This window comes from Uloborus diversus, chromosome 1 (assembly GCF_026930045.1).
Source record: "Uloborus diversus isolate 005 chromosome 1, Udiv.v.3.1, whole genome shotgun sequence".
In the NCBI taxonomy this organism is placed as follows: Eukaryota; Metazoa; Arthropoda; class Arachnida; order Araneae; family Uloboridae; genus Uloborus; species Uloborus diversus.
Genome location: NC_072731.1, coordinates 27,626,299 through 27,646,049, shown reverse-complemented (window position 1 = coordinate 27,646,049; position 19,751 = coordinate 27,626,299). Strand labels below are relative to the sequence as shown.

At 33.3% G+C, this 19,751-nt stretch overlaps 1 protein-coding gene across 3 annotated transcripts in view; it reads left to right on the top strand.

The window, feature by feature from the left end:
- LOC129228536 (uncharacterized) overlaps positions 1-13,165 on the top strand; it is a 133,726-nt gene extending 120,561 nt beyond the window's left edge. For all 3 annotated transcript variants that reach the window (XM_054863233.1, XM_054863227.1, XM_054863220.1), the window contains 2 exons: positions 9,853-9,954; positions 12,821-13,165. In XM_054863233.1, coding sequence (XP_054719208.1) covers positions 9,853-9,954; positions 12,821-12,964 — 246 coding nt within the window. In that variant the 3' untranslated portion in view covers positions 12,965-13,165. The remainder of the gene's footprint in view (positions 1-9,852; positions 9,955-12,820) is intronic.
- Positions 13,166-19,751: the final 6,586 nt, after the last annotated feature.

Sequence of the window (19,751 nt, the reverse complement as noted above, 5' to 3'; positions counted from 1 at the left end):
CCTCAATGTCAGAATCATTAATACCTGGCTCCATTGAAGAAAGCAATAGTTTTCGATTTGGACTCATTGAATACCCCAACTTAAGCAATAGCCCAAAAGGAGTGCTGGTAGCATCTACGCTTGTGGACCTTTCTAAGGGTGTAATTCCTGTGAGAGTCGCCAACGTGAGTGAAAGGCCAAGGAATATCCGGAAAGGTGAAGTGTTAGCAACTTGTACTCCAGTAAACTGCATCATTAGAATAATCAATTCCCCCGAGAGTGTGTCTTCTGAGTCCTTGACATCGAAGTTAATTGGGAGTGCACCCTTATCGCAGGATCAAAGAACTGCTGCGGAACAATTGGTGGACGACTTCAAGCATCTGTTTTCATCTACATCGGATGATGTTGGCCGTACGAATTTAACGCAGCATAGGATCTACACTGGAGAACACCCCCCTATTAAACAGCATCCAAGACGACTACCGTTCGCCAAGAAGGAAGAGGTTGAGACCCTCCTGAAAGAGATGAAGGAGAACGATGTAATCGAACCTTCATCCAGTCCTTGGACCTCTCACATCGTCTTAGTCCGAAAGAAAGATGGCTCTACCAGATTTTGTTTCGATTACCGACGGCTGAATGAAATCACCAAAAAAGACAGTTACCCTCTTCCACGGATTCACGACACCTTGGACACTCTTTCCGGACACAAGTGGTTTTCGACCCTGGACTTGAAGAGTGGCTACTGGCTGGTTGAGATACACCCTGGTGACTGAGAGAAGACAGCGTTTACAACTGAACAAGGCTTATGGCAGTTTAAAGTGATGCCCTTCGGCCTCTGCAATGCACCAGCTACGTTCGAGCGTCTTATGGAGACAGTGTTAAGAGGACTTTTCTACGAATCCTGTCTGGTCTACTTAGACAATATCATCATCGTGGGACGCAGCTTCGAAGAACATCTGGCAAATCTTAGGAAGGTGCTGCAAAAGCTTAAGGAAGCCAATCTGAAGTTAAGCCCGTCCAAATGTAATTTGTTCCGCCGGGAAGTGAACTACCTTGGTCACATCATCTCTTCTGACGGTGTGCAAACCGATCCAGAGAAGGTATCTGCTGTCAAGAGAGCTGACGGAGAGCAAGCAAAAGTTTGAATGGTCCAAAGAATGCGAAGATGCATTTCTACGACTGAAGGAGGCTTTAACATCAACGCCTATCCTCGCCTATCCTCAGCCTGAAAAATCCTTCATCCTGGACACTGATGCGATTAACGAGGGCATCGGAGCTGTTTTATCCCAAGAAATTGACGGAAATGAACATGTCATCGCTTACTGGAGCAAATGCTTATCCAAGTCGAAGCGAAATTACTGCGTCACCAGAAAGGAGTTACTGGCCATAGTGAAAGCTGTAGAACACTTCCATCATTACCTCTACGGCCGAAAATTTCTGCTTCAGACAGATCATGCCTCATTAACTTGGCTTTTGAACTTCAAAAATCCGGAAGGCCAGATAGCCAGATGGATACAGCGGCTCCAGGAATATGACATGGAGATCAAGCATCGAAAAGGGTTATCTCACGGTAATGCCGACGCTTTATCAAGGAGACCCTGTCCTGAGAACTGCCACTATTGTTCCCGAATCGAGAAACATTATGGAACGACTAGCCCTACCGCCTATCAGGTGACAGTGACTCCAACATCATCAGAACCTGATCCATGGAGTGGTGACCAAGTTCGAAAAGATCAACTTGAAGACCCCGACATAAAACCAATTTTAGAGTTCATGGAAAGTGACAGTCGACGCCCTAGCTGGCAGGACGTTTCCATCTTCAGTCCTGCAACAAAAAGATACTGGGCTTTATGGAACTCACTCCATTTACAGAACGGCGTGTTACACCAGAAATGGGAATCTGACGACGGCAAGACATCTAGGTGGCAGTTACTACTTCCCCGATCCAGGATTTCAGATGTTCTGAAAGAAATACATAGTAGTGCGACTGGAGGACATTTTGGTGTCTTGAAAACCCTCAATAAAGTTCGGGAGCGCTTCTTCTGGAGCAAGGCGAAGGATGACGTGGAGAAGTGGTGCCGTTCTTGTGACGCCTGTGCTGCTCGTAAAGGACCGAAGAAGAGAAGCAGAGGGAAGCTACATCTGTACAACGTTGGAGCTCCTTTCGAACGAATTGGGATCGACATCCTGGGTCCTCTACCAAGAACTGCTGATGGGAACAAATACATTCTTGTTTCCATCGACTACTTCACCAAATGGCCGGAAGCATATCCCATTCCAGATCAAGAGGCTACCACCGTAGCAGAGACTCTAGTCCAACATTGGATCTCGAGATATGGAACACCTTTGCAGATTCATTCCGATCAAGGGAGGAATTTCATCTCTGCTGTGTTTAAGGGCCTATGTCAAATTTTCGGAATTGAGAAAACTAGGACAACACCACTACACCCACAATCGGACGGCATGGTGGAGAGATTTAATCGCACAATCCTGAATAATCTCTCACTTATGGTATCCAGAAATCAACAGGATTGGGACAAGAAGCTGCCTTTGTTCCTGCTGGCCTACCGCAGTGCTGTCCACGAGACTACCGGATATGCCCCATCTCAGATGCTCTTCGGACGAGAGCTTCGGCTACCTTGTGATCTCGTCTTCGGTCGTCCTCCGGATGCGCCTTCATCGCCTGAGGAGTACATCCAGGATCTCGAGGCCCGGTTGGAAGACGTTCATAACTTCGCACGAGAGCGAATCAGCATCGCGGCGGAGAAGATGAAGACCCGATACGACACAAGGTCTACTGGACATGAATTCAACAAAGGCGACAAGGTTTGGTTATGGAATCCCATCCGACGGAAAGGTCTTTCACCCAAATTGCAGTCGCATTGGGATGGACCCTACAAAGTCCTTAACCGACTGAATGACGTCGTAGTGAGGATCCAAAAATCACCTAATGCAAAACCTAGGGTTGTACATTACGATCGGTTAGCCCCATACTATGGCCATAGTTCATGAGTATTACGTAAACAACCATGGTTGATAACATAAAAGTTGTAGATAATTTTGCTTTTAATGTTTAGTAATATTTCTTGTTATTATTGTGTTTTCTGTATCTGTTAGTTATTAATTAATGTGTATATTTGTAAACTTGTGATAGAAGTTTGGCACCCTTTCTGGGGATTGTACTGCCCGGGACGTGCAGTCCTTGGGAAGGGGGCAATGTTACAAATTCTGTAAATAGTAATTATTGTAGTAACGTAACCTGTAAATAGTTTCCCGTAATGAATATACAACCCCTTTTTCATATGGCTAAAGTATACAACCCCTCTATTTCCTTTTTGTTCGTTGATAAAATTTGATAACGGTCTACGCATTTCGCGAAGAGGTAAGAATGTTGTGGAAAATTCTTTTCGGTGTATAAAAGCCGTTAGCGATGGATAAACAGGAGAGTTTCGATTCAGATTTGTGCTGAGTGTGTATTTGCTCTGTTTATAGCGAGGCATTTCGCTGTGTTGTTTTCGTATTTGGAAGTAAATACGTGTGTAAACGTTGAGTTTACGGTGTTGTGTGATAATTGCTTAATTACTGATGAATAATTTAGCAGTTGTTGAAGATCTTTCCTGTACATAGTGTAAATAAATTTCCTGTGTTTTTATCAAGAACTGTGTCTTCATTTCAAGAAAGTGGAAGTCGCACCGAATCCGTTACAGTACTTTTACCACCTAATGTAATTGTAAATAAATTGAAAGCCACTGTTGTTTGTCTAAAAAGTAGTTTAATATATCTTAACTTAAACTGCAAATTTAAAACTGATAACATTAAAAAATGGTAGTAATAATAAAAAATAATTTATCTTTTGCAAAGATTTCACTTTTTTTGAGCACCTTCTGTAGCATTTAGTTTTTCAGCTAATCGTTCCTAGTCTCTCTGCTGATCTAATGCTTAATATTTTGCAGCTAATTTATTCGCATTTAAGTCGTGATTGTTTTCCATTCAATTGATATTTCTTGATTCCCATGGCTGTAATTAAGGGGTGAATTTTAAGGTGCAAACCACCTCCAAAAATTTTTCAAAACAAAGCAAAAATATGTTTTTTATAAAACAGTTTTGCTGAAAACTTCTTATTACTGTTTTATTATTTATTTTTCAATTCTATTTAAAAAATAAAATTATTTTTTAACGAATTTGTACAAACTCAACTCTTTTTCAGCAGTCTTTATATTATCATTGTGAAGATCGTTTCTTTTAAAACACTAGTTTTCTTCAGATTTTGAAAATATCTCACGCTAACAAAAACATCAATTTTTTTTTTCATTTAAAAGAGCCAAACTCTACATTTTACATATTTTTAAAGTGCAAAACAATATAGATTTAAAAAGTATTACCTTGAATGCGGATACATGAGTACATGCATCTATTTTATTTCTTCCCCCCTTTTTGAGTTATTAAAAAAACATTGATTATTTAATGCGGGTGAAGTTATATAATTTTTTCTTCATTTAATGGACAAGTGCCCTTTTATATTTGCTTATATTGATACTCTTACCCTCATTTAAATACCTATTTCCTCATTTAAATAATGTATTGTAGCAAAAACCAATACAATATACGAAAAAAATCTAATTTTATTAGTCGTATAAGTTTCACGGGAAACGTTTCACTTGTTGGTAAAACCCTCCTTGAAACGAAAATCTGATGACGGCTTTGTTGATTCTGACATTTCTTTCTGTCCATTTTTATGCTAAAAGTGTAGCTGATTCACTAGGGAGGGATTTTTAAAAAATTTTTGGAGTTACCCTCGGAAATTGAAAAGTGCCCCCCCCCCCCCTTACAGTGTTTCATTAACAAGTTTTCGTGACTTTACTTTTCAGATGTTTTTAAGTATCCCCCTAAGGCCAATTAATCTTCTTTTAAGTTCATAAATATTATTCACTGATATACTTTGCAGGGGTGATTGTTTTCCGGTATTTTACCGAATTTCCGGTATTTTCGGACGTATTTCCGGTATTTTTATGTCCGAAAATACCGGAAGTATGTTTTTTTTTTGTTATGCTTTTATCTCCGTACCTCAGCAATTTTTTTAAAAATTATATAATACTCATCAAATATACCTGCAAGAGCCTTAAGATGGACACCTATCCCTTAAGATGGACAAATGTCAAGATAATTTTGTATATAACCCATTAAAATTTTAATCAAATGTACACACACTATTTTGACTCTGACTATTGAACTATTTAATACTATGGCATAGGTGCACTAAAGTAATAGGGGCCAAAGATTACCCCCCCCCCCCCCCCCGTTCTCGCTTTGAAATTTTCAGGTATTTTTTGATGAACTCACAATCACCCCTGACTTTGAACGTGGGCATAAAATATTTTCAACATTTCAAACAAATTAAATGCTAACCCTATATAATTTCACCAAGATGCTATAAAATGAACGGTTTTAATAAGGAACATTGTAATAATGATTATAACATAAGGGTATGGTTATTAAATAACTCATACCTCATTTTAGTATTTATAAATTAATTTATATTTTAACGGTAAAATATTATGTAATTGAGAAAATCATAGCTTTATGACATATAAGCTTAATTGAAGAACTCAGAAACAATTTCTTTGCGAATTTCATAGCAGTTGCTGATTTGTTTTTTAAGCCAGGATACAGTTGAGATATCATTTTGATACTACATACCATTTGCACTAATATTATGGTTTTGCCAAGAAACTGCCATGTGGTTCTTTCATTTTGTATTTTTATAAAATGAGAAATAAGTCTAGCATTTTGCAAATAGCTTTGGATTGATATGGCTCTTCTAGGTACGTCTGAACATGTTTTTAAAAATGTAAATTATTGATTTTATCTACGAAAATTTACTGGAGAAATTGCGATATTACCTTCCCTTGAGTTCGCAACCGGTGATTTAATTATATATTTTGTTGCTCTGACCACTAACTCCAGTATTACTTCTTTAGCAAAGAAAAATGCTTTCATGCGAATATGCTTTGTTTAGGGTACTTTTTTAAATAACTAAAAAAAAAATTCTTTATATCACAGAGGAGTTAACTAAACAATAATAAATGAAAAATTAATTTATCCCTGTGGGAGGGGGGGGGCAGTGGCGCAGTCACGGGAGGGGTTTTGGGGTTAAAACCCCTCCCAGAACACAAGCACATTCATTTCCTCTATTAAAATCAATTGAAAAAAGCATAGTATTTGAGGTTTTCCAAGTGGAATAGGTTTCAACAAAATATCTTACTGCTTTTAATGATCGGGAAGCAATCAGAAATTACTTTGCAATTTTAAAATAAAAAAGTTGTGTTTCATGATGAGCAACCCACGTCCCCCCTGGTATAAAATAGCTAAAATGATGTAAATAAAGCTCTACAGGGTAATAATAAATATTCTGTGCTTTTCCCCACTTTCAGCATTTCATAGTGATATCAATACGAATTATTAATTGTTTTTGAGCAGTTACTTTGAATGAATAATTACTAATCTGTAGAAATTCTTTGATATTGAATAATTACGCATTGTAAATGAATAGGAGAGAAAGCAACAAATTTCGATTTTGAAAACCCTTCTCTGTAAAATTTTCTGGCTGCGCCACTGGGGGGGGGGGATTCTCATTAAAATCCGCCTCTGAGAAAAAAGGGCCCCCAAATAGGCATCACAATGAGCCCCCAAGCCTGTAAATCTGCCACTGGAGCCACACCAGATGTGCTTTGGTATAGCAAGGAAGGGGCTCTCAAAATAAACCCATCTTCATTCGAGAAATGAATTAGAACGTGAAAAAACAAAAACGGAAAATCCAGGAAATTTTGAATAAATCCTTAAAAACCTGGAAAATACAGAGAACTTCATTTTTTTCTAAATTGAAGTTCCAAAAATCAATGCTGAAACATTAATTACCAAAAAATAAACTATTTAAAAAATAAGAAGAAAATAAGAAAAGCTAATAGAATAAAATAAAAAATCGGAATATTGATACAACCCCCCCCCCCCCCTTCCCATTTTTTAAAAAGTAAATACAATCGAACCCCGATTTAACGTATTCATCGGTACCGAAACTGAAACGTTGAATCGGGGTTTTTCGTAAAATCGTGGTGGGAAATTTTTTTAAAAAAATTGCACTTACCTTATCTGAAAGCCCTAGCACTTACCTTATCTGAAAGCCCTAATAAGCAACTGTGCAAAAATATCCCTAATTAGAAAGTGTAGGCTTTTTACCTAGCATTCCGTGACTTATTAATTTGAAATTTTAAAGTACTGTGTAATAGATGTTTGATAATTTCGTTGATATTCGACTCAAAATAGTTCTCTTTCGACTTTTTGGGGAAAAGAAAATACTATGTCATTTACAGCCTGCTACATGAGATATGATTTTAGTTTCCACGCCATGTAAAACAGTTGAAAAAGTAAATTTTAATGGGAGTTTCATTATCGCTTTCCGAATCAGAATTGTTATTCGGGCCTCTTCTCCCTCGACTCAAAAATTGCAGATTCTAAGAAAGTCTTTTTTTCTGCTTCAGACAATATAGGTTTGACTTTTGGGTAAGCCACTTGGAAAACAATTCAGCATTTCCCAACTCAAATTAACAAAAAAAAAAAAAAAGGCTGTTAGAATAATTTATTAATTCGGGGTTAAATATTCTAGCCCAGGGCCACCAGACCTTACTTATTTTCTAAGTAACAAAATGTGTAGGACAGAATAGAGTTGGACTTCGAACATTCGTGTGCATATTAACTTGGACCGAGGGCCAATTTGCAGCTACTGCATACTTAATGTATGCAAAAACAGTGATAACCTTACTTATTTTCTAAGTCTTAAGCCACAAAAATTTGGCTGTTAAGAGGGGTGGCTGCTTAAAGAGGTTTCACTATATTAGCAAATCAAAAATGTCAATGTCAACTATGGACGTTGTTACCAGAGGGTTGGCAAATTTAAAAGTTGCAAATACGGGACAGGTTACCAGTGGCAATGGTAAAGAGCTCAGTGCACTCCGACTCCGTATCCCTATTAACTAATGCATAAGAAGAAGAAAATAATAATCTGAAAAATCTTAAGCAAAATCGTGCAAATTAAATTAATAGTTTCTTGAAAATATTTGTCTGTCATAAAACTCATAGCTGAATAATCCCTTTCAACATATGGGTACAAGCAATTGAGAGATATTTAACTAAACAATACTTATTTTGTACCACTATTTTAAAAATAGATTTATTTTGAATTCAGTAATTGATAAACATTAGCTGCAAAGTTGACAAAGCTTTAAACTAAGGAAAATTTAAAAATTAAGAAGAACTTCAAAATCTCTTCTGTTGCACTTTCTATTAAGTCGTTAATTCGATAAATAGCCAAATGAAGCTATACAGTTTTCTTTAATTTTCTGGGATTCAATTGATGTCTGACAAAATGATAGGGGCACGTTGCAACCTTCCAATACAATGATGTATGTTTGTGCCTCTTCACTATGAAAGACAGCACAACATAAACATACAGAGCATAACATTTGTGCTCTCTCGAATCTTTCCACAACAGTATCAGTTACTATCCGCATGAGACTGTAACGAGACAATGTCTCAAAAGGCGGTACTATTCCTTAAAATCCACCATGTTTGGCAACCCTGGTTGTTACTGCAAAGGTGCAATGAGAATAATTAATATACGAGTATATACAGAATGTGGCCAAATTATTATACTCAAACAAGCTTTTCTGTATTTTTGTTGTTTTTTTATTGTTGTTACTTAGTTTTAGTATATGAACACATTTTACAGTTTATTTAAAAGTGGAAAGTTTATTTTGGCAACACTTTACTTTTTTTTTTATAAATATTTTAAATATGACAGACCTCAGTGTCAGTGTCCGTTAAAATTTCAAGTTACAAGCTTCTTCTTGTGAGTGTGATTTTTGGAAAAAGGTACTTTGCGTTTATTATGTTTAATTCATGTTTTAAATAAACATTAAAATGTGCTCAGAAAAAAAAACTGTAACAACAATAAAAATACAGAAAAGTTTGTTTGAGCATAATAATTTGGCCATCCTCTGTATATATGTATGTGTGTATTTTTTCACCCACAAGCCTGTAATCGTAATCAAAATTGTAATCTGCAAATCACAATTGTAATCCATTACATTTTTTACGTAATCTAATCGTAATTGCGTGATCTCCTTTTTTTTCATGCTCGTAATCGACTCCAAGCCTGATTGTAACATTAACGTCCACAGGACATATTAAGCATCTACATCATTTCCATACAATACATATCTTGTCATTTTTAAGTAACATTGTTGCCCTGAAACATCATTTCATGTCTTTTTTACTGTACCAAAAGGAATTAAAGTTCGCTTACAAATGTTTTTTTTTTTTTTTTTTGCTGTACTGCATTTTGCTACACACATATTCTCCATGCCATATTCCCTGCAATTTTTTACTTGTTCCCCATACTTTTTTTGAGTTGTATAGTAAGTAATTACTTCAAGTTAATGAAAGTGCATATTAATATCCTTTTCTTGATAAATGTGTGCAGTCAGTATTTGGTTTGTTCCAGAAAAAAGCATTGTGATTCAAAGGTTTTGGGGAATTAAAAGTACAGGGATGGTCAGAGTAGAAGTTACAAGGAACTATTGGTCTCTAATTTTATTGAATAAAATTTTGCCATCCAAATCCTCTAAGATAATACTCTAAGGAATTTGGAGTAAATGTAACGTAATGTTCATTTTTTACACCAGGAAATATTTAAAATTTGATAAAATTTAGTTATACAGAATGACTTAGTTTGTAAAGCATATCATGAAATTTTTCAGGTCTTCAATATATGCTTCTTTAATTTTAATACTTACTGTTTTTTTTTTTTTTTTCCAAAAGGGTCAGCTGCCTTATACTTCAGAAAGTAATCGTCTGTTGGAACAGCTGCATTTTAAAATTGGCTATGTTTTGGACGGCAGAAAAAACTTAATTCAGCAGAATGTAAGTATATATTCATTATCTTCTAGTAATTCATTGAAAGACATTTAACTAATCTTTAATGAACTTTCAAAAGATAATTTCCTCTGAGTTTTATTTATCTTAGCTACTTTGGTGGAGGGAATCCAAGTTGAAAACTTCTCAGAACAACCAGCAATGACAAGATTTGACGCATTATTACCCTACATTTCTCTTAATTTATTAATATTACTAGTGGGGGGTAAAAGGAATGTATTACTGAGATGAAACTTTTCCCAGTTTTTAATTGAAAAATCTGAAATTTTCTGTCATAATGAAACTAATTATTTGGGAAACATCCAAAGTGGCCATTATTAAAGATATAATAATTAATAGTTAACCTTCTGTAGTACGTTATACTCCCAATTCTCCACGGATGGATTTTCTGCACCCTTTTTAAAAAATGTATCAGTGAGAGATGATTAACTGAATGTAGACCCATTTTAACTTAATTGCAAAATATATTTTTGAACATTCCTGTAGCTTTTTTCCCCCTCCTTTCCAATGATATCAAGCCTTCGAAGATCACTGAAGCCTCTATTTGTTGATAAACTCTACCACACACACACATTGAGTTGCAGAGCTAGATAATATAGACGCTGTGCGCAAATACATTTGGTGCTGTACAGATACATTTGCTGTAGATATGTGCATTTTCTGAAAATTGTTAATAATATCCACATTAAACCATGATTATCTTCAAAATTTGAAGATATATTAAAGAAAAATGTTCATTATTGCTTTCATGAATACATGATTGAAAGCAAATGGCATTTTCTTACTAAAACTTTCATCTACCCCACTGCATGTTGATTGTCATTCCTGCAGATGGTTTTGAGCTATGTGGGCACATACTTTATTTTTTTTATCTTACTATGCTAAGTTGTATGATGTTAATGACAAAATGAGTGTTTGAAAAAGGAAGTTGAATTTGATAAAAATTCAATGATAATGAATAAAATTGAAATTGAAATCTTTTGATCAATGAGAAGCAAACTAAAAATTGCAGAAAGAAAAAGAAGAAAAAAGCTGTCATTAAGAGTTTTTTTGTGAATAAATCTAATCTGCATGAAGTTATTGTGAATGAAATCGCTGTTATAAATGAAAATCCTTGCTTTAAACAAGAAACTACTGTTAGTACTCCAATTAACTTGGATATCCAGGTTGAGACTCACAGTGAGTCTTTTTCTTCTACGGAAAAGGCTCAAACCAGTCAAAAAACAAATGAAAATGATTTCAAAGTTGTTAAAATACTTAAAATTAAGAAGCAGAAAGTCCCACCAATTTAAGTGAATGGTACAAATGACTTAGACAGTGGTTTTAAACTTTATTTTGATGTAGCCAGAATAACTGTAACCAAGAGAATTAAAGATGACAAAATTGTGTGCATTTTACCCAATTTTGATGCACATAAGTTGAAAACTTACCTTGATAAAAATTTCGTTGGAAACCATTCACTACGGCTTCCTGCATGAAAAACAAATTAAAGTTGTTATGCAGGGTTCGTCGATATATATCCAATATTTATTTTGAAAATATCAGGATACAGTACACTCCCAATTATCCGGAATAATGTGGTGGATTTCCAGTCCAGATAACAAAAAAACCGGATAGGACGAAGTTCCATCTTCTAACTCCATCCCCAACGCAATTTAAAACACATGTAATTACATATTTTACATAAATAACAAAAGCAGAAGTAGTACTTACTGTTTTAATTAATAGATACCTATTTAGTTTTCATTTTGAGAAAAAGTCTTTGATGGAGGACTGGTTTTGCTTTTCAGCCCTTTTTCAATATATCAAAATATCGGATATTTTTGAAAATATCGTAATATTTTCAAACTCTGTGTACGAGGTTTACCCACCACTACTGATCTCGACTGGATAAACAATTCTCTTAGTGCTGAAAGGTTTGTTTGTCTGCCAAATAGTCTCATTTGTGCTGGAAAACACAAAAATTCAGATTGCAGAAAACCACCAAACCCCCTTCCTACTTGCTTCAATTGCAAGGGCATCCTGCAAATTATAAAAATTGCCCTAAGCGATTATTTTTAGTTGACTTAGAAATATTAAGATTAAAAATGAAATCTAACTAAACTAAACATATTTTCCAAAACACAACTAGTACTAATGAAACTAGTCAACAAGTTCCTCCTGCTGTTTTCAAATTAAGTAATAATGTACTTGATACATTAACCTCAACCCTTGAAAAATTGCTGATTGAAATGAACAATTAGTTGTATTTCGATAAATTCAACTTTTTTCTGGTTTATTGTTCATTTTTAACTTCTACCAGTTTCTGGTTCATTTCTCTGCCCATTCAACTAGTAGGAGTGGCTTAAGTGACGAATTATTGACTGTTCACTGAGCCCATTTCTAGTTCCTCTTATTCTCAGATTTTGGAAATTTCTTTGCTGCAGTTCTTTAAATTTTTCCTTTTTTGGTTAATTATTAATCACCTTTAACTCCCCATTACCGCATAATAATTATTTTAAATTAATTTTTCTTAAGTTTTGGTATGTTTTAAAAAATATTCTGATATTTTAAAAACTTTTCTGGTATAACAATAAAATAATTATAGCCCTACATATCCCCCCCCCCCAAAAAAAAACGAAGGGTGCGATTCTTCAGACTGAGAAATTTTTCAATATTTCTTCAATAATATAAAATTTTTCCACTTTTGCCCTGTTTCACCCTTTTTGTAACTAAAAATGTACTACTAGTTTTACCCCCACTAGGTCTTTGTTGTGACTTTATGTCCTTACTTTTGTTGGCGTAGATCTTACCTATACCTGTTATGATATTGGAAACATTGTTCTTATTTTTTGATTATTTTTTTTCTCTCAAGGTATATGCAGCTGCTTCAATGTCATCAAATACTACTGCAGATGATCCAAGGGGTGCAGAATCATCTTTGAGGAACATAATGATGAGATCATCTCAACCTCTGGATGAATTTCTCGCAATGGCCCGAAGAAAAATGGAAAACTAAATGATTTATTTAAGATCAAATATTTTGAGCAAGAGAGAAAAGAATTTAAAAGTTTTAATTTTTGTTTAGAATTGATTTTGTTTCAAGCAAGGTGTACTGACTTCATTTTTATATCTTTGTTCAGGATCGATTCCTTCTCAGTTGCTGTATTCATTTTTTAATCATTTTCATAGAAGAATTTAAAATAAAAAGTTTTGATAACATTTATCGCAAGTGTTCCTCTTTTTAGTTCTATCTTGAGTCCTTCCAATAGAGTTATGTAATACAAATTTTGTAAGGTCAAGAATTGTCTTACGCCCTTTTATCAGAAACCATGATGTTTGCCAGTCTATTGTGTGCTATAGTTAGAAACACCCTTAATAAACGCATATAGATGTCTCAATCTTCAAATATAAAACCATATTAAGCACATTTTTATTTTTAAAAAAAAGTGATTTATTTCTGAAATGGATTCACATACATAGAATTGCTTCCATTATTGGCTTCATCACTCAAATAAATTACGTAAAGCATTAACAAATCAATCTAAAAACCCAATTAATAATAAAACTTGAAATGTACTTTGGCATTTTCACTCTTCAACAATAATGCAATTTATGTTTCAACATATAAATGAATAATAAAAAAAAAAAAAAATTGAAACCACCCTGGCATATACAGGGTGTTTCATTTTAATCTGCAAGACCTCTATTTTTGCAACTGTTAGTCCTAGATGCATATATCCAATCACAAAAATGTTCAAAATCAGATGCAGGGTTAAGATATTGAAAGTTTAAAGCAAAAATAAAAATGAGTCAAAAATTACAAAATTTAACTTTTTATACGGGCCCTAAAACACTTGTTACTGCTATATTTTCCTCCAGAATGTGTTATTGACGGCGAGTGTAGAATGGCGTAAGTCACAAAACGCTGTGTTTTATATCTCGGCGAATATTGATGTATTATTCAGTAACTTACAGGTGCATTTCATTGATGTATTAATTTCAAACTTTTTGTGCTGGAAAAATTTTATAATGGAGATAATTTCTGTAAATTTAAATTAGGGGACCTAGGGCCCGTATAAAAAGTTAACTCTGCATCTGATTTTGAACATTTTTCCAATTACAAGTATGCAAGTCTAGGACTAACGGTTGCGAAAATAGAGGTTTTGTAGGTTAAAATGCAACACCCCGTATATACAATGTTGTCTCAAGTCAGCATGGCCTTACCAAATTGTAAATTGTGAATCATGATATTTTGACTATAAATGATAACTTTATATTGGGTATATTTATATGTATTATATATATACGAAAAAAAAAAGAAAAAAAATTTCAACATGTGAGAAAATTTTTAAACACTAATTATTTTTCCACGTGATCCAGCATGTGCATTTTAAGAGCATACAAATAAGCACATCTGTAGTCGCAGTAACTGCACTTATAGGGTTTTTCACCAGTATGCACTCTGATGTGTGACTTCAATTGAGATCTTCGTCCTGCACGATAATCACAAATATTGCAAGCAAATGGTTTTTCCCCAGTGTGAATTCTCTCATGTGCTTTGAGATTACTCTTTTGATTGAAGCTCCTTCCACAAGTAAGGCAAGTATGCGGTCTTTCCGAGTCTCGAACAATGAAGCTCAAATCTTCTCTTCTTTCCGTGCTGTTTGATACGCAGTACTCTCCAGAGGCTGAAATGTAATTTTTATTTTTAATACAACTTTATGCACAATTTTTTATAAAATTTCACATCTTTCAAAATCTACTAAATAAATCAAAACACAAAATTCCAAAGCAAATGGAGTTCTTCCCAAGTTTTTGTTCATAAAAACATGTCGATTTTAATAAATGGAAAAGTAAAATAATTGAGACTCTTTAAATTTATTGAAATTGAAAGGAAATGAGAGACAGATACGATGAAAAAAAAAACACATTTTAAAGTTTAGCATCAAAATAGAGATTAATATATGTACTACATACGTAAAAAAAAATAATATGAACCAAAAATAATTTCTCATAGTGTTTCACTCCACTTAAAATTTTCTCATTCAATACAAGTGTTTGAAACTTTCACAAGTGAAGTGAGTTTTAAAGTGAGCAATTTATAAAGACAAATATCAATTTGAAATTTTATTTTTTTATGGTCTCGAAAGTAAATTATGTCTACACAAATGCATGTAGTGTAATAAAATCATATTAAAATGAATTTGCTGCATTAAAAGATAAATACTGATTTAACATTAATGTACTAAAATAAGATTAAAATTTTTAATAGTATTATTGAGAGACATGGTCTTGCTCCATTTTTTTTTTTTTTTTTTGGACATAGTAGTATTGATTTGAAGTGTAGATAAAACTAACATCGTGGTAATTTTAGTTTTTTGCTCTAGATAGTGACATTCTTCCCAAAAAGGTTGGCCATCCGTGTTTCAAAGCATCAATGGAGCATCAGTGCACAATGTTTGATAGCCTATTACTATAGAAGTTTCACCGATATATATATCATTTCATATATCCGATATTTATTTTGAAACTATCATGATATTTTAATACTTATTTTTTCAACTACAGTATTTTTATTGTAAAAATTACATTAATCATAGTAATATTGTTCATTTATTATTGAAAATAAGCAAAAAGTTATGTACTATATCTTTATGACATATTGATACATCATTAATATAACAAAGTAATACAATGCTCCTTTTTTATTTTATATTCATAAAAATATTAGTAATGTAATAGTTTTAATTCATATTAAAAGTGCCTAATTAAATATTAAATGTTGGTCAGAAAAAAAGAAAATGTGCTATGACTGTGCTACGAATATTTTTTTTTCTGAATCATATAACTGCATAAAAGTAGCTAACAGAAGAAAAATGATTAAAATGGCTAACGCTGAATTAACACAATTAAAATTGATAAAAATGTTAAATGAAATATTGTATAAATAAATAAAAGAAACCTTAATTTTAAGTCTACATATTGTAATAACAATATAAGAAAATAAAGAGCAATTTGAGGATGCAATTACTATTTTGAAGACTTTAATTTATGCTACTTCAAAATATCAGATTTATATCAAAATATCAGATATATATCAAATTATCGGGTATTTTTGAAACTATTATGATATTTTCGAACCAAGACTATATCATTTCTACGAACTGTTTTTTGCAGCAAAAATTGTGAAGACATTAACTAGTGAAATGGAATATAAATTGTTTTCTATGGTATTACGTAATAATAGTAATGAAACATTTGAAGGAAAGAAAAGAAAACGATAACATCAGTCAAGGGGTCTGTGCCAATACAGGGTGAATTTGTCCACTTTTCAAGTATTATTTTGTATCATTTCAAAAGTATGACAACTAACATAAAACCTTTCATTCAGAGATAAATCACTATCTAAACAAAAAAATAAAGCTGTCAATCTTCAGCAATGAAACAATACAACATTTGAAAAGTGGCAAATTCATTCTGGTAAGTATTTAGAGCTAAGAAACAGAGTAGAAAAAAATACAAAAACATTTTACTCAGTACTTTGCAAACGATAACAATAAGAGCAACAAAACAGCAAATAAACAACTAATAAATAATTTTTATTGCATGTGTATTAGCATATATTTTCTAAGAGACTCAAAACCTGCTGTGCAATAAAGACATTCAGAGCACTTGAAAGGTTTTTCCCTAGTGTGATGTCTAATAAGATAAATTCTCTGACTAACACGATAACCACAAATATTACAAGCAAATGGTTTCACTCCAGTGTAAATCTTTTTATGCGTTCTGAGATTGCACTTCTGATTGAACTTTTTCCCACAAGTGCAGCATATATACAAATTTATAGCTTTTGTGATTCTTGACCATTCTTCCTTATCCTTGAAAAACTGCTTGATAAAAACATCTTGGAAGATCCATAAAGTGTTTCATAGTCTAGGGGGGAAATCAATGATGAGCAAGAAAGTGAGTTTTTTCAGTACAATAGAAGCATCACATGCATTTTTTTTTCTTTTATTTTAATCAAAATTATTAAGATCTTAGATGAACTATAATACATTTCAGCAGAATTTAGAGCACTATCATTTTGCTGTTCCTTCAAAGTCACATCTCAATTCTCAAATAAAAGGCTTCCAATATCTTGACAAAAATTTATAACCACACAATAAAATAAGTACATGTATTTTAGTACAATAAACATATAATGTAAACAATCAGCGTCTCAGATGATCTATAGTAAAAAGGCAGTAACTTCAAATTTTTCTCTTTTTTTTGTCATCTATTGTACCTTAGCTCTATTATACAAGCTTGCTTATTTGGTTTTTGTTGAAAGAAAGACATCTAATTCCCTATTGTTAGCAAGGAATCAAAAAATGTTTCTTTAAATACCTCAAAAACTCATTTCTGCAGATACTGCCTTTTACCTGCCCACAGTAGTATCATATTATAAGGTCTAGGAAAAAATTTCAGCAGTACAGCTAAGCAAAAAAAAAAAAATTAGAATTTGTAATGCAGTGTAACAGAGGCACGAAACTTCATGTACACAGTAAGTGAAAAACTAGGTCCTTTAACGCTTTGGCGCAAGTCGTTTTGTACCAAGGTTTTAAAATTATTTATAATGTCTGAGTAATATGCATTCAGTTGCTTTGAAAAATCTGATGGTTAGCATCTATATTAAAGGTTGTTAAAAAATACATATCAGATGAATTATATTTAATGGGTGAATAAAAAAATATTAAAATGCATTAGAAAAATCAAATAAAAATTTTTGAAATTGAAAATTAATTACGATGATTTTTAACATACATTAGCTGTTGTTTTCCAGTTGCAATGAGACAAAACAAAATTTTTATAATTTAGAGAAAAACGTGAAACAGACAGAATCTCGTATAAGCAAAAATCACTCACTTCTCTTACTATTTTCAGTTCACATGAACAAACATATGTTTTTTCAAAGTTTCAATGCGTGCTGATTCATAACCACACTGAGGGCATTTAAATGGCTTTTCACCAGTGTGGGATCTTATGTGCCTCGTGAGATGATGCTTATGGGTGAATCGATGTCCACAAATGTTGCAAGTAAAAGGCTTCTCTCCTGTGTGAATCACTTCATGCTGCTTCAGGTTACGCTTCGAGCCAAATATTTTCCCACATGTTTGGCATGAGAAAGGCCCTTTATAATCTTGGAGCCTACGCTCACCGTTTTCATCCTCTAGCAGACTCATTGGATCAACTACTGTTGATTGAGAATATTCTTCAAGTCCTGTAATAGTTGCAGTTTTGAGTATATTTTAGCATATTGTAAAATGTGATGAAAAATTACTTTGGCCAGGGGTGCCCATCGCTCCCAAATTCAATATGGCGCAAATCCCCCCCCCCCCCAAAAAAAATCTCAACCCTCCTTTCCTTTTTTAATTTTAGTTTAATTTTTATATTTTTAATGATTTTTTTTTCTTTTAATTTGTTAATTCATTTTCTTTTAATTTTGTTTATTTACTTTTATTTATATTATTTTAAAAGAAAAGTTGCGTGCAAAGACAAAAACATATACACAGTGCACACACAAACTAAATAAATGAATGAATTAAAACATAAACAATAAAATTAAATTAAATAACTAAATAAATAATTTAAATAAAAAATAAATCAATGCATGTTGCTCTACTTAGCAAATTAGCTGATATAGGAATAGGAGGGAAAACTTTCATCTGGGTAAAAAACTGGCTGACCAGAAGGAAACAAAGGATAGTTGTAAGGGGAAATCATTCTAATTGGAGAGAGGTTTTAAGCGGGGTTCCTCAAGGATCAGTGTTAGGGCCTGTTTTGTTCATTGTTTTTTATGAACGATATTCACAATAATATTTCTGGGAACATGAATTGTTTTGCTGATGATGTAAAAGTTATGGGGACTGTAGATAATGAAGAACAAGCAAAACAGCTGCAAGAGGATCTAGATCATATTACGGAGTGGGCTGATAAATGGGGTATGGCTGTTAATGTTGGGAAATGTCAAGTGCTACATTTAGGGCATGGAAATAAGTGTACAAGTTATTATTTGCAAGGTTCAGTCCAGGGGCGGCATTTCAGCATTTCATTTGGGGGATTGAGTTTCTGAAATATGTATTACCACAGTGTGGTCCCAACACACACATTAGCTGACATAAAGTGGTCATAAAATCGGTTTAATATGAATAGAAATTAGTGCTTGGAAACTATTAAAATTTTGATTCACTTTCTAATAAGTTATCATACCAAACATCTAGATACTAAAGTTTTTATACCCTTTGGAAAAGTTTTAATGCATGACTTTTGGAATTCTGAAGAGCACGGAATCGTGTTACTAATCTATTAGTGCCCAAAGTCGTGCTGTTTTGCCAGTACAGCTAAAAAATGTATTTTTTTTTTATCTTTTCTTTCTTTCTTTTTTTTGCCCATTGTGCTTCGAAAATAATTCCCTAACCTCCTTAGACGTAAAAAAAATCTTTCTCTACTAGCTGAGCTGATTGTAATATTTAAAAAATAATTGATACAAAAATGTATAACTGTAACAAAGTTATGTATGAAAACACTTTTTATATCTTGCTCTTCAAAATCAGCCTGGCAACTTTAAAAATTGTGAGGGCTTAGTTTTAACTCATTGAATAATTTAGTCTCGTCGGCACTCTCAGCTTCAATGAGATGTCATCTTTCTCCTGCTCTGTTATTCACTATTCCAGACTGATGAGTCCATAACAAGGGCGAAATTGCAGTCTCATCATCCTGTAGATTTTTGTCACCTTTTTTTTTTTTTTTTTTTTTTTGCGCTT